The sequence below is a fragment of the Rhinopithecus bieti genome, unplaced genomic scaffold (genome assembly GCF_001698545.2).
Source record: "Rhinopithecus bieti isolate Rb0 unplaced genomic scaffold, ASM169854v2 scaffold_2314, whole genome shotgun sequence".
NCBI classification, from domain to species: domain Eukaryota; kingdom Metazoa; phylum Chordata; class Mammalia; order Primates; family Cercopithecidae; genus Rhinopithecus; species Rhinopithecus bieti.
In genome coordinates this window covers 2,135,086-2,148,555 of record NW_016803781.1, presented here as the reverse complement: position 1 = coordinate 2,148,555, position 13,470 = coordinate 2,135,086, and the positions used below count along the sequence as shown (strand labels likewise).

Below are 13,470 nucleotides of genomic sequence, written 5' to 3'. Positions count from 1 at the left end.
ATTGTCAAAGACTCGGCACTGACCTTAAGCATCAGAGAGAATAGCAAGCAAGCCTTGAGAGCGAGCTTGTCTCATAAAAACGGCCATATTGTGAGGAATGTAGGATATTCACCGTATCTGTTTCCTGACTCTTCCCCATGCCAGGAGTGGCCAGGCATGGGGACATCATGGGGACAGATTGCTACTAATGTCACCTCCCCCTCACTTCCCTGCTTCCTTGGCATCCTCCTTGCTTTGAACTTCCCTCTCAGCTAGGGGTGAGGGAGCTTCCTAAGCCTCATTTTCCTTGGCCTGTGAAATTTAGATATCAGCCGTTGCTTGTCAAGGGTTTGCAGATTGAATAAGCTAAGAATCGATAGGAGGAATCTTCTGCTCTTGCTTGAAGTGTCTTTCTCGAGCCATCGTCAACACTGAAATCCTACCCTTCTTCCAAAGCCTGACTCAACCCACCTCCTCAAGAAAGGCTGTGCATGGCCGGGCGTGGTTGCTCACGCCCATAATCCCAGCACTTTGGGAGGCTGAGCTGGGCGGATCACTTGGGGTCAGGAGTTGGAGACCAGCCTGACCAACATGGCAAAACCCCGTCTCTACTAAAAATACAAAAATTCGCTGGCTGTGGTGGTGGTGGGCGCCTGTAATCCCAGCTACTTGGGAGGCTGAGGCAGGAGAATTGCTTGAACTTGGGAGGTGGAGGTTGCAGTGAGCCGAGATCAAGCCATTGCACTCCAGCCTGGGCGACAAGAATGAAACTCCATCTCAAAACAAAGAAAGGAAGGCTGCACACCCAGGCACCAGTACTGACTGCTCTCTCCTTTGCCAACCTCTTGGTGCATTTATAGTCTGTGCTTCACAGTTTCTCTGGAATGTCTTGCATTGCTGACCCTTCTGCCTGTTTTTTTCCAGACTCAACACCTACACTGCTCTCCCCAGGACGGGAGGGCAGCCCGTCTTCTGCGGCTGTGTGCTCAGAACATTATAGGTAGACAGACAGACCAGGGTGGGAGTCCCAGCTCTGCTCCTTCTCAACAAGCCCATTTGCCTCTCTTCGCCTCAGCTTCTTCATTTACAAAATGGGACGATAAAGGGCAGTAGAGTAAAGCAGTTGAGAGCCATGGGCCTGGGGTAGGACTCCTTGGTTTAAATCCATGTTCTCCCACTTATGACATGACAAATTACTGATTCTTTCTGAGCCTCAGTTCTGACAGGGGAAGATTACAATATCTGCTTTAGAGGACTGTTGTGAGCATAAACTCGAGTAATGTCTATAAAGCCTAAAGGCTTTATAGACATTACATGACAACTCTAATGATGTGGTATTTACCTGTGTACCACAGTGGCTTAATAAGTGCCTCCCGGCCGGGCACGGTGGCTCAAGCCTGTAATCCCAGCACTTTGGGAGGCCGAGGCGGGCGGATCACGAGGTCAGGAGATCGAGACCCTCCTGGCTAACACGGTGAAACCCCGTCTCTACTAAAATACAAAAAACTAGCCAGGCGCGGTGGCGGGCGCCTGTAGTCCCAGCTACTCGGAGGCTGAGGCGGGAGAATGGTGAGAACCCGGGAGGCGGAGCTTGCAGTGAGCCAAGATCGCGCCACTGCACTCCAGCCTGGGCGACACAGCGAGACTCCGTCTCAAAAAAAAAAAAAAAAAAAAGTGCCTCCCATTCCCTGCATAATGCATAGTCCTGGGTGCCATGTCAACTTTTATTACGGACTCTCTGTTGTTATTTTGGACTCAGTTACCAAATCTTCAGGCCATCTTCAAAGAGCATCTGGTTTCCCATCTCAGGCCTCACCAGTATTAAAGAACATCAATATGTTTTTAATTTCCTCTTTAATTTCAGGGAATGGATGAAGAATGGGGGCTGACAGCGTGCTTTGGGGGATGATTCACGGTGTCATTAAATCTGTATTGAGTTTCCTGTAGCTACAATTGGCCCAGGCTCTGACCACACTCAGACCTGGGAATTATGTTTTGTTTTTGCTTGTTTTGCTGTGTGATTAAATCTAATGACAGTAAATCCAGCATCTCCTTGACTTGGACTTTCTTGGTTCATTACATTGCAGTGGATTTTGAAAAATATGTACGTGTAGATGTAAATTCAACTGGTTGAGGTTTCCCGTCAGCCTTCTGCCCGGTGGGTATGTGATGCAGTGGAAGGAGAAGAATGGGATTCAGATCTGGCCCACCAGCGTTCAAATGCAGGCCCTGCCACTTAGCAGTATGGCCTGGAGCAAATGGTTTCTCACCAGTGAGCCTCAGCTTCCTCATTTGCAAGATGGGGTGATACCTCTGATGTTGATGGGGTGAGACTTCTTAGCTTGATGAGCTAATGCCTATGACACATGCAGATAGAGGTGCCTTCTTCTTTGTTCTTCGCCAGTTTTCATGGAGCATCTAATTCTGTGGTCGACACTAGAGATAAAACGATGGGACCCCATTCATAAGATAATCTGAAAGGGGAAGGGGTATGGTCCAAGCGGGAGACACTGTCTCAGACACTACTCGTTCTGAGGCTGAACCAACCACTTCAGTCTCCACTTCCCTTCTCCGTGCGGTTCACAGTAGGCTTATACATGGGAATTGTTTACTCTTGAACATCTGCCCTCAATCTGCGGTCTTCTCTAGCACTGATGAAAGTGGTCATTAAAGAAAAGCAATCAGACAAGTGTTAAGATTTTAAAATGTATGTTAAACCGTTACGTCAAAGGATTAACTTTGAGATAAATAAGTAATGCATGAAAGTTTAACTGTAGTGTCTTTTGCCTCAATGGCAGTACTGGGAGTAATGGGAGTAGAAATGGCTTCCACTCTTAAATACTGAATATGCATATGACACGCATCGTCTCTCATTTCTAACAAGACCCTGGGTCCTAGGGCAGTGTCATTCCCACTCTTACACCTGTACAAGTTCAGGCTTCAAACGATACCTGGGGCCTGGGCACCATGGTTCATGCCTGTAATCCCCACACTTTGGGAGCCTGAGGTGGGTGGATCACTTGAGGTCAGGAGTTTGAGACCATCCTGACCAACATGGTGAAACCCTGTCGCTACTAAAAATACAAAAATTTGCCTGGTGTGGTGGTGTGCACCTGTAATCCCAGCTACTTGGGAGGCTGAGGCAGGAGAATCACCTGAACCCTGGAGGCAGAGTTTGCAGTGAGCCACGATCATGCCACTGCACTTCAGCCTGGCCAACAGAGCAAGACTCCATCACAAACCAAACAAAACAACAAAAACAAACAAACAAAAAACAAACCTGACTTGGAATAGACAGAGCCGGGATTTGAACTCAGGTCTCTCTGCGTCTGAAGCTTTTTTTTTTTTTCTTCCTGCCTTGTAGATTAGAAAGAGTGGAAATTTCAGTATTCCTGAGTTTTCATATCCTAGTTTACCTAATAAACTTCTATAACTTGAAGCAACCCATACTTACAGCATTTTCATATAAATACCCTTATTCATCAATTCATTTAATCAGTCCAATATTTATTGGAACCTACTATGTGGCAAGCACTAGAGCATGATTCATAACTTGAACATTTTATTGAGCACCTACTATGTGCCTGAGGACTGGCAATTCACTCATGCATCCAACACATGTTTATGGAGCACCTACAATGTGTTAGGGCCCTGGTGCTTCCCTCACTTATTCAACACAAATTCATTGAGCACCTACTGTGTGCTAAGACATTGTTCTATAGACACTGGTAGCAGCGAACACAATGCATAAAAATCCTGCCCTCATGGAGTTCTGAACTCCACAGCATTGCAAGGCCAATCTGGTTTCCCTCATTTTTCAGCTAAGGAAGCTGAGGGTTAGAGAAGTTAGGCAGTGGTCACCAGGTCACGTGGCTAGTGAGTGGTAAAACCAGACTTGGTTGCCAGCTGTGTGTGCTTGCAGAGGTTACTCAGCCTCTCTGTGCCTGGAGATCATAATCCCTATCTCTCAGGGTTGCTATGAGGGCAGGAACCATCCGTTTGCTCTCTCCTATATTCCTGGTATCCAGCACAGCACCTGGTGCAAGTAGGTATCTAGTTAGGGGTAGCTGTTGTGACCAATGACTATTTCATCCACTAAGTTATAGAACCAGCCCAGCATCTTTGTGGCTGGATGCTCAAGGACTATCCTCTGGCTCTTTCCCTTTTGGACAGACTGTAGGGCAAGCAGCAGAAGTCTGCAAGGCTTTTCTGGAGTCTCTTCTTGAAGAGTAACAGTACCCCTGCCTATCCTGTCTCTCAGTAACTCTGAGAGCCTTCTATACATCATCCCTCTCCCTGGCCCAGGCTCTGGGAAGCAGACACGGTAACATCTTGATTATCTGACATCCCTCCATCATGATGATGATGGGGAGTTCCATCTGAGCCACACTGAGCTGGTCCTGTGAAGACAGCTACAAAGAAAAAAATGACTCTTACTGGTCCCCAGATGAAGTCAGATAGGATGTGTTTGAAGTGTCCAGCGCTAGGAGAGGAGCGGTGATGATCATCCAGCCTTACTCAGCAGAACTTGGGATCCTTATCCCAAAGCCTACAAAAGAACATCTGAATCCAGGTTAAATTCTTCAGTCTCTATACAGAAAGGAGTGGATGCAAGGAACTTTATACCTTGAGAGGTGGTGCAGACAGGAAATGGAAAAAGCACTTGCAGAGATGTAGGTGGATTTCTGCATGGGAAAGCCAGGAAGAAGCACTTGGCTGTGGGCAGTTTCTTTCTTTCTTTCCTTCTTGCCCTCTCTTCCCCTCTGTCCTCACTTGACCCCACTTCTTCTCCTCTCCAGCCCCACCACCAGGAGTCTACACTGCATAGCTTGTATTCCTGTTTTAAGCTCACCAGCTGAGGTTTCAAAGGCACCAGACCATTCCAGAAAGGTGGGACTCAGCTCACTCCAATCTCAAGACATCAGACCCCGTGACAGCCAAGCTGGGCCTGAGTGGCTGTGCTGGAACATCTTGGCTTCCATGCCTTGTAGAAGGCATTGCCTCTCAAGGGCCCCAGGGAAGGCGAGTGAATCTTCCCCTGTGCCAGCATAGCTGGGAACCTTCCTGGCTTGGGCCTAGCAAAACCTATGGCCTCTGTACCTGATCACCAGCACTCAGACTGTGACCTCCAGATCCCCATTTCTGGGCAGCCGGTTACTTCACCATGGACCCCAGCCTATCTTGCCTTTTTGTCAGAGCCGAAGATGGCAGATCCTTAGTTGCCAGCCAGAAAGGCCTCTGCAATGTTGTTTCTCTCCTTCTTGCCTTTGCCTAAGTCTCCTTCCTTATTCTCCATCACCACCGCCCTTCTGGGTCTCCATCTCATTTCAACTTCTTTCCTGTTTAAACTGCCTCCTCTTCTTTCATGCTCTGACCCTGCTTCTCTTCTTCCTACATTTCTTTGCCCTCCCTTCACTTTTCTCATCCTGACTACCTCTTCTTTCTCATCTACCTTGATTGAATTTGACAGCATTTGCTGAACATCTACTACATGCTGGGCTCGGTGCCAACTCCAGAGGTGCAGAAATGAGTCAGCAAGACACTGTCAGTTCAGACTTGTGGTCTGTGATTCTCCTTCCACCTACTTTTATGCCTTTTTTTCCCCCCTATGTTTTTGGCTGCCCCTCTTCCCTCCTCCTCCTCCTCTTCCTCCTCTTGGGACTTCTTCACCCTCCATTTTCATGCCCTGCCCTGGCGTCTGCAGCCAGCAGTGGCAGTGGAAGCTAGGGTGAGCAGGATGGCAGAGTCCCAGGAGATGCGGTGACAGGAGCCCTCAATGTTGCCCTCCTCACGTGGCAGGCAATGGATGAGACAGAGCATCCAAGACACTCATTCATCACACCCGCCTCCTTTCAGGGCCAGGACAGGATGGAAATGACTTTTGTCAGTTCTGCGGCAGCCCACTGCCCCTGGCAGCTCCAAGCTGTTTATTAATAAAAAGTAGAGAATTAAAAAAAAAAAAATACAGGCGTGTGAATGCCGTCCTGCCATGTATTCGGGGAGTGATTCCAAAGCAATGAAGTTGACAAATGCGCCTTCAGGGAATCACAAAGGAGCCCTCTATCTCCTCTTCCAGCCCGTGTCCAGCTGTGATGGGAACAGGCAAGAAATAGGAAAGGAGGGCGCTGCTCTGGGCAAACGTGTGGCCTTTGTTTTAGCACGTGGGAACCAACCTTTCTTCTTATGGTGAGCTGAAGGTCACCTGCCCATTCATTCGCCTGTGCATCCCTCTTTGAACTTCAATTGAGGCTTTTATTGAGTCCAGTGTGGGGTTGGGTTCTGGAGATCCAGAAGTTAAATAGTAGTAATAATGATTGCCTTTAGTTATTAATGATTAATAACCATTTATTATTGGTTATAAATTATTCATCATAACCACTAACCATTATTTGGGTGATCAGGTGCCAGAGACAGTATCAAGGGCATTTCTTTCACTGTCCCAGCTGCTCCACGAGGAAGGCACCATGACTAGGGTTCAGGGAGTGAAAGGAGTACTCCAGGTAGAACCGCTCATGCAAAACCCAGAAGCAGGGAGGGCTTGGCCTGTCCCAGGAGACCAGCATCCTGGAGCAGGGTGAGCAAGAGGGCAGGAATAACAAGCCTGATCACACAGGAGAAGGACTGAGGGTGAGGGTGATGGTCAGAGAGAGAGGAGGTAGCTCCTCCACATTGCCACCTTGACACCCAGATCTTACCATCACCAGACCACTACTGCAATCCTCTTCCACCCATCTGACATGGGGAATAAGGAGAGGCAGATGATCACAGCCAGCTCTATGCCTTGTCCTCATGAAGCCCTTTAGCTGGGCCCATTGTTGCCATGGCCCCCAGCCTGGGGAGCTCCTGCCAGACCTAGAGGAGATAGGTTTGTGGGATCACTGAAGCTCTGTCCTCAGGGGCACTCAGGAAGGCAGGGTCTAGGTGCCTGTCTCAGTCTCTTCTGGCTGCTATAACAAAAACACCATAGACTGGGTGGCTTATAAACAACAGAAATGTATTTCTTATAGTTCTAGAGGCTGGGAAATCTAAGGTCAAGGTGCTGGCAGTTACATTTGTTGTCTGATTCATAGATGGCCATCTCACTGTGTCCTCACACAGTGGAAGGGGTGAGGGAGCCCTCTGGGGCCTCTTTTATGAGGGCACTAATCTCATTCACAAGGGCTCCACCCTGGTAACCTAATCACCTCCCAAAAGCCCCACCTCCTAATATCATCACATTGAGGATTAGGTGTCAACATACTAATTTTCGGGGGAGGCAAACATTGAGTCTATTTCAGCCCCCACCTATTTCCCTGAGAAAGACGCTGCTCTCCTGCCCCAACCATTCCCTCCCTGCCTTCCATGGCATCACCTCAAGGGACCTTGGCTTGGCTTCCTTCCCAGATTCAAAAGCCCATTGGGTCATTGTGGTCAGTTCTTTTTCTCCTAAACTGTCCTGTGTGATCAGGAGTGGAAATGGTGTTATCCAGCTGGGTGAGCAAGAAGTCTTCGCCAAAGTCTTGTAGCAGAATCTCAGTCACGCTTTGTACATAGAGGTCCGAATCCTGCAGTCGTCCCGATTGTTACAGTTCCAGCAGCAGTGCACTCAGAGGCAGGGACCCCATGATTGGAAAGCCGCGTATGCATTGCCCTCAGCGCCTCTTCAGGCCTGCGCCCACAGTGGCTTTATCTGCAATGCCAAAACTCTGACATTTGGCCACTTTTTTACTTTTAAAAAAAGTAAATTGTGACTTTGCTGGTAGGAGGGAAGGGGGTCGTTTCTCTTAGAGAGAGGACAGATAGATTTTATTTATTAAAGGAAAGGTTGGTGGACTCCAGTCTCTCTCCTTTGAATGATGCCATTTATTTTAGTCTCTAATTTGGTCCCACTGTGAGGCTTCTACTTTTCAGAGGCAAAGTGTTTCTGGCGCTGCTGCTACAAACTCCCTCTGCATAAAAGCCACGTCTGGTATAGTCCCAGAATAGAAACCGTCTGTCCTCTTGTGTATAGTCTTGGTTTTAAGCTGATTTCATGTGAGTCTTTCCCTTCTGGGGGAACAAGATTTTACCTACACCCTCACCCCATGAAACAATCAGGGATGTCATGGGGCACCCCGTGGAGAGACGTATTTGGGTCTTGACTCTCAGAAGCCCCACTTAGTGGGACTGTCCTCTGGGCTTGGCCCCAAATAAACAAACAACCCACTGTATGTCCCCTTCCGGTCTCGAAGAAGCAAACTACTTATTTCATAGTAAGCTCTGGGATGGTAGGTCCTATCATGTCAGGTGTGATGCCCCATAAATCTAATTCATCCGTCCTAGCTGCAGTTTTAATCTACTCAAATGTACTTAGCTGGGTTTAATTATAGACAGAAATTGCATTCAGAAAGCAACAAGAAATCATTTACATGGCTTGAATTTGCACATTAAATCATATGGTTCATTTGAGAGTGCGATAGGGATGGTATTTCCAAAGAAAAATAATATTAGTGCCTGTGCTTAGGGGCTCTCACACCGATTGCACAAATTGTATGAATTGCACAATTTCTACAGACTGCATTTTTCTTCTTGGCACAGGATAAATGAGGAGGCTGGGGACGCTGAGAGGACCCAATCAGCACTGAGCAGAGCCTGGTCCACAGATGTCCACAGCAAGACCTCGGGAAACAAACCTGTTTCTCCTCACTTCGTCCGCCGGCAAAAGTACTGTCATTTTGGGGACGGCGAAGGGCTTGCCGTCCAGAGAAAGTCCGCAGAGAGATTAGAAGCTGCGTCCTCTCCCCTGGCTTCTCGGAGTACAAATACATCCCCTCTGTCGAGGGAAAAGCTGCCCAGTCCTTCAGCAGCCCTCTCGGAGTTCGTGGAAGGGCTCCGGAGGAAGAGAGCCCAGAGAGGCCAGGGGTCCACGCTGGGCCTGGAGGACTGGCCCACTCTCCCCATTTACCTGACGACTGGGGCTTCCACACTAAGGAGGGGCAGGGCTGGCAGTGACGAGGGAAACCTCTCATTGAGGGTTGGGGCAAAGTCACCCCTGGAAATCGAAGGGGCCGCTGGTGGTCTCTTGAGGTCCACCAGCCTCAAATGCATCTCTTCAGATGGTGTTGGGGGCACGACCCTACTCCCTGAGAAGGCGAAGACCCGATTCAGTTCCTGCGAGTCCCTCTTAGAATCCAGACCGAGCATGGGGAGAAAACTGAGCTCCCCGACCACACCCAGGGACATGCTGTTGTCACCCACACTGCGTCCTCGGAGGCGGTGTTTGGAGTCCTCTGTGGACGATGCGGGCTGTCCAGACCTTGGAAAGGAGCCGCTCGTTTTCCAGAACCGCCAGTTCGCCCACCTGATGGAGGAACCTCTAGGCAGTGACCCCTTCAGCTGGAAACTCCCAAGCCTCGACTACGAACGCAAGACCAAAGTGGACTTCGATGACTTTCTCCCAGCTATCCGGAAGCCCCAGATGCCTACATCCTTGGCCGGAGCAGCCAAAGATGGGCAAGACGGTTCACAGCGTTCAAGCGTCCACTTTGAGACGGAAGAGGCTGACCGTTCCTTTCTCTCGGGGATCAAGACCATTTTGAAAAAGAGCCCGGAGCCCAAGGAGGATCCTGCTCACCTGTCCGACTCGTCCTCATCCTCCAGCTCCATCGTGTCCTTCAAAAGTGCTGACAGCATCAAAAGTCGACCAGGAATCCAACGACTTGCGGGTGACGGTGGTGAGGGAACGTCCCCCGAGCACAGAGAGCCAGGGGCGGGGAGGAAAGACGATGATGTTACAAGCATAATGAAAAAATATCTCCAGAAGTAGGCACCAGTTCAGGTAAAAGCAACAGGCTGGGGCTGTTCTTGGGGAATGAGAGTTCACCTTGCAGCCTTGGGGAGAGCAGGTGCCCCTACTGTCCTTACTGCCACAACTGATTTCTTTAGAGATCAAGATTTTTAGAAGTTTTAGCTGAAGTCATGTGTTGCTGGATGCAAAGCTTTTCAGGAACCCTCTGCTGGGTACCTCTCTTTCCTTGTACTTTGAAATGCAGACACATCAGAACGTAAGAGGTTCCTGTGGGATGACGCTAAAGAAGGTGCCGGATGTGGCTGGGCGTGGTAGCTCAAGCCTGTAATCCCAGCACTTTGGGAGGCCGAGGTGGGTAGATCACCTAAGGTCAGGAGTTCGAGACCAGACTGACCAACAGGGTGAGACCTTATCTCTACTAAAAATACAAAAAATTAGCTGGGTGTCTTGGCTGGCGCCTGTAATCCCAGCTACTCAGGAGGCTGAGGCAGGAGAATTGCTTGAACTGGTGAGGCGAAGGTTGCAGTGAGCTAAGGGTGCCACCACTGCACTCCAGCCTGGGCAGCAGGAGCAAAACTCTGTCTCAGGAAAAAAAAGAAGAAGAAGAAGGTGCCAGATGTTTAAAGTTTCCTCGCCCTACTATCATTTTCTTTTCTTAATGTCATTCCACCTGGGGTTGAAGGAGCTGCGATGGCATTCTGTCCACATAATGACGGGAGATCCGTGGTGGGATCGCAGACATGCAAAGGGCCAAGTTGGAAGAGACTTTTAGAATAGTGGAGTCCACTTGCATTACATATGGAGAGAAATAGGCCCTAGGTTGAGGGGGGAGGGAACAAGTACAAAAATCACAGAGCAACAATGCAGGAGAAGTAGCTACTCGCTGCCCTTCCTCCCACTCCTAGCACTCATCCTGTCACTCATCTGGAGTCAAGGTAAGAAAAGGAATTCAGGCCGGGCGCAGTGGCTCACGCCTGTAATCCCAGCACTTTGGGAGGCTGAGGTGGGCAGATCACGAGATCAGGAGATTGAGACCATCCTGGCTAACATGGTGAAACCTCGTCTCCACTAAGAATACAAAAAAATAGGGCGTGGTGGCGGGCGCCTGTAGTCCCAGCTACTGGGGAGGCTGAGGCAGGAGAATGGCATGAACCTGGGAGGTGGAGCTTGCAGTGAGCCGAGATCTCGCCACTGCACTCAAGCCTGGGCGACAGAGCAAGACTCCCTCTCAAAAAAAAAAAAAAAAAAAAAGAAGAGGAATTCATTGCTAACCAAGGCTTACATTTATTGAGTGGACACATCAGACAGTCATTTAGTACTCCTGATATCCCCAAGTGGTGGTGAATATTATTTATTCCCATTTATCAGGTTGACAGACTGAGGATCAGAAAGATTAAAGTCACTTGTACAGAATCACCAGGGCAGTATTGGGTTTCCAGCTCTAGAATCCCTACATTTATCTTTAAAAGTTTTCCATAGGGACACATTCCTGGCATCTTCATGAGTGAAATTAGAGCTGCCTGAGAGTCTATGAGCCTTCGTAAATCTCCCAGTCACTGAATCTCAGAACTCACTGCAGCTCAAGGCTCAGATGGTCAAGCAATTGCACATGGCTCTCAGGGTGCACCTGCTGCAACTCCCAGGCCTCCTTGACCCAAATGAGCCACACATCCTCTATTTCTTCGAGAGGCAGCCTCAGCCCATCAAAAAGCCATTGCCCCTTCCGCGGAGACAGGCTTGGACTATATCAGAGCAAACTAATTTGACTTAACGTGGCCTTCTCTCTGCTCTCAATTACCGAGTAAAGATCTGATATTCATTTACATTATTATGCTCTCGGGGACATAGAAAGCAGTTTCAAAGGCCAAGTAAAGGGCACACATCCATGAGGGGAACAGTCCTTAGCAGAAGTCATCACAGAACATCTTGTCTCTGCCATTCCGTTTTAATCAAGTCCCCTTCCTACCCTGAGCAAGGTTCTTCTCCAAGGATGCTAGTTTTTCAGCTGTACAATGCAGCACCTCCAACAATGCAAATGCATGGTGGGCTTTGGGACCAAGCAAGACCCCCCAAGACTCAGTTCTGCTCTGTAACTAGCCGTTGGACCCTGGGCAAATGATACAGTCTCTCCAAGCCCCTGTGTCCTCAGTTGGAAAATAGGGATAAGAATACCAACTACCTGGGCCAGGCGCGGTGGCTCAAGCCTGTAATCCCAGCACTTTGGGAGGCCGAGACGGGCGGATCATGAGGTCAGGAGATCGAGACCATCCTGGTGAACACGGTGAAACCCCGTCTCTACTAAAAAAAATACAAAAAACTAGCCGGGCGAGGTGGCGGGCGCCTGTAGTCCCAGCTACTCGGGAGGCTGAGGCAGGAGAATGGCGTAAACCCGGGAGGCGGAGTTTGCAGTGAGCTGAGATCCAGCCACTGCACTCCAGCCTGGGCGACAGAGCGAGACTCCATCTCAAAAAAAAAAAAAAAAAAAAAAAAAAAAAGAATACCAACTACCTAAAGTAACACTGTGGATTTCATGAGAATATGAGAGATTCCTAGAATAGAGCATGGCACCCCATGGATGCAGTAAATGCCAGGTTACTCTGGAATTTTTGGACCTTTGGGAAATCTATCCCAACTTTTTCCCCCGCTTGTTCTCCTTTTGCTGCCTACACTCTGCCATCCCTTTCTGTGGAGTTGCTACAGTAATGCCACCTGGGTATACAGAATTCCAGGCCCTCCACCCCATTCATTGTCTCCATCAAAATGTACCCATCTTCCTGGCCAGGTACAGTGGCTCATGCCTGTAATCCCAGTTCTTTGGGAGGCTGAGGCAGGAGGATCACTTGAGGCCAGGAGTTTGAGACCAACCTGGGTAACATAGTGAGACCCCACCTCTACAAGAAATAAAAAATAAAAAATTAACTGGGTGTGGTGACATGTACCTATAATCCTAGCTACTCGGGAGGCTGGAGCAGGAAGATCACTTGAGCCCGGGAGTTGGAGGCTGCAGTGAGCTATGATTGCACCACTGCACACTAACCTGGGTGACAAAGTGAGACCCTGCCTCCAAAAAAAAAAAAAAAAAAAACCCTTACCCATCCTTTGTCCCATTCATATCACCTCTGACCTGTGTTTGCTTCCAGCCTCCTTGAAGTTGCCCTTGAAGACTTCCCGACTCTACAATAACTTGGAGATAGAGAGACTGGCCAGTCCTCCCCAGTGGCCAAAGCCAGCCAGCACGGCCACCCTCAAGAGACAAGACGGGCCCACAAAGGCAAATCCTGCAGGGATGCTGGACTCCCAGTGTGGTTGGCCCGAACAAAATAAAGTGTTGACTCCTGGGCATCTGTGCCTTCTCTATGGCCTTGCTACCGGGGATTCCAGAGTGTTGATGGGGTGCAGATAGGGGTAGGACTGTTCCAAAGAATAGAACCAACCAAACTGTATGTAGTTTGGGGTATATACTGCTATTTCTCTTCCTACATGTCTACATGCCATGACCTTCTTCCTCCTCTTCACCTGGCCAGTTTCAGCTCATTTCTTCCAGGAAGTCTTCCCTGATATATCAAACAGAAACAAATGCTCCCCCTCCATGCTCCCTTAATCCCCATGCTTGTCTATCATATTCCTTTGCCAATTCATTTCTCTATCCTGTGTATTTATAAGTGTGTACAAGCATTCAAAAAACTGATAAATGATGAATGAATGAATGAGCCAAAGAACAAATG

The 13,470-nt window shown here is 48.8% G+C and overlaps 1 protein-coding gene across 3 annotated transcripts in view; it reads left to right on the top strand.

Moving 5' to 3' along the window:
- MYO18B (myosin XVIIIB) overlaps positions 1 to 13,087 on the top strand; it is a 289,444-nt gene extending 276,357 nt beyond the window's left edge. For 2 of the 3 annotated variants that reach the window (XM_017853159.1, XM_017853151.1), the window contains exons 42-43: positions 8,536 to 9,775; positions 12,886 to 13,087. In XM_017853159.1, coding sequence (XP_017708648.1) covers positions 8,536 to 9,763 — 1,228 coding nt within the window. In that variant the 3' untranslated portion in view covers positions 9,764 to 9,775; positions 12,886 to 13,087. The remainder of the gene's footprint in view (positions 1 to 8,535; positions 9,776 to 12,885) is intronic. The other variant, XM_017853143.1, reaches the window with a different exon arrangement.
- The last annotated feature ends 383 nt before the right edge of the window (positions 13,088 to 13,470 follow it).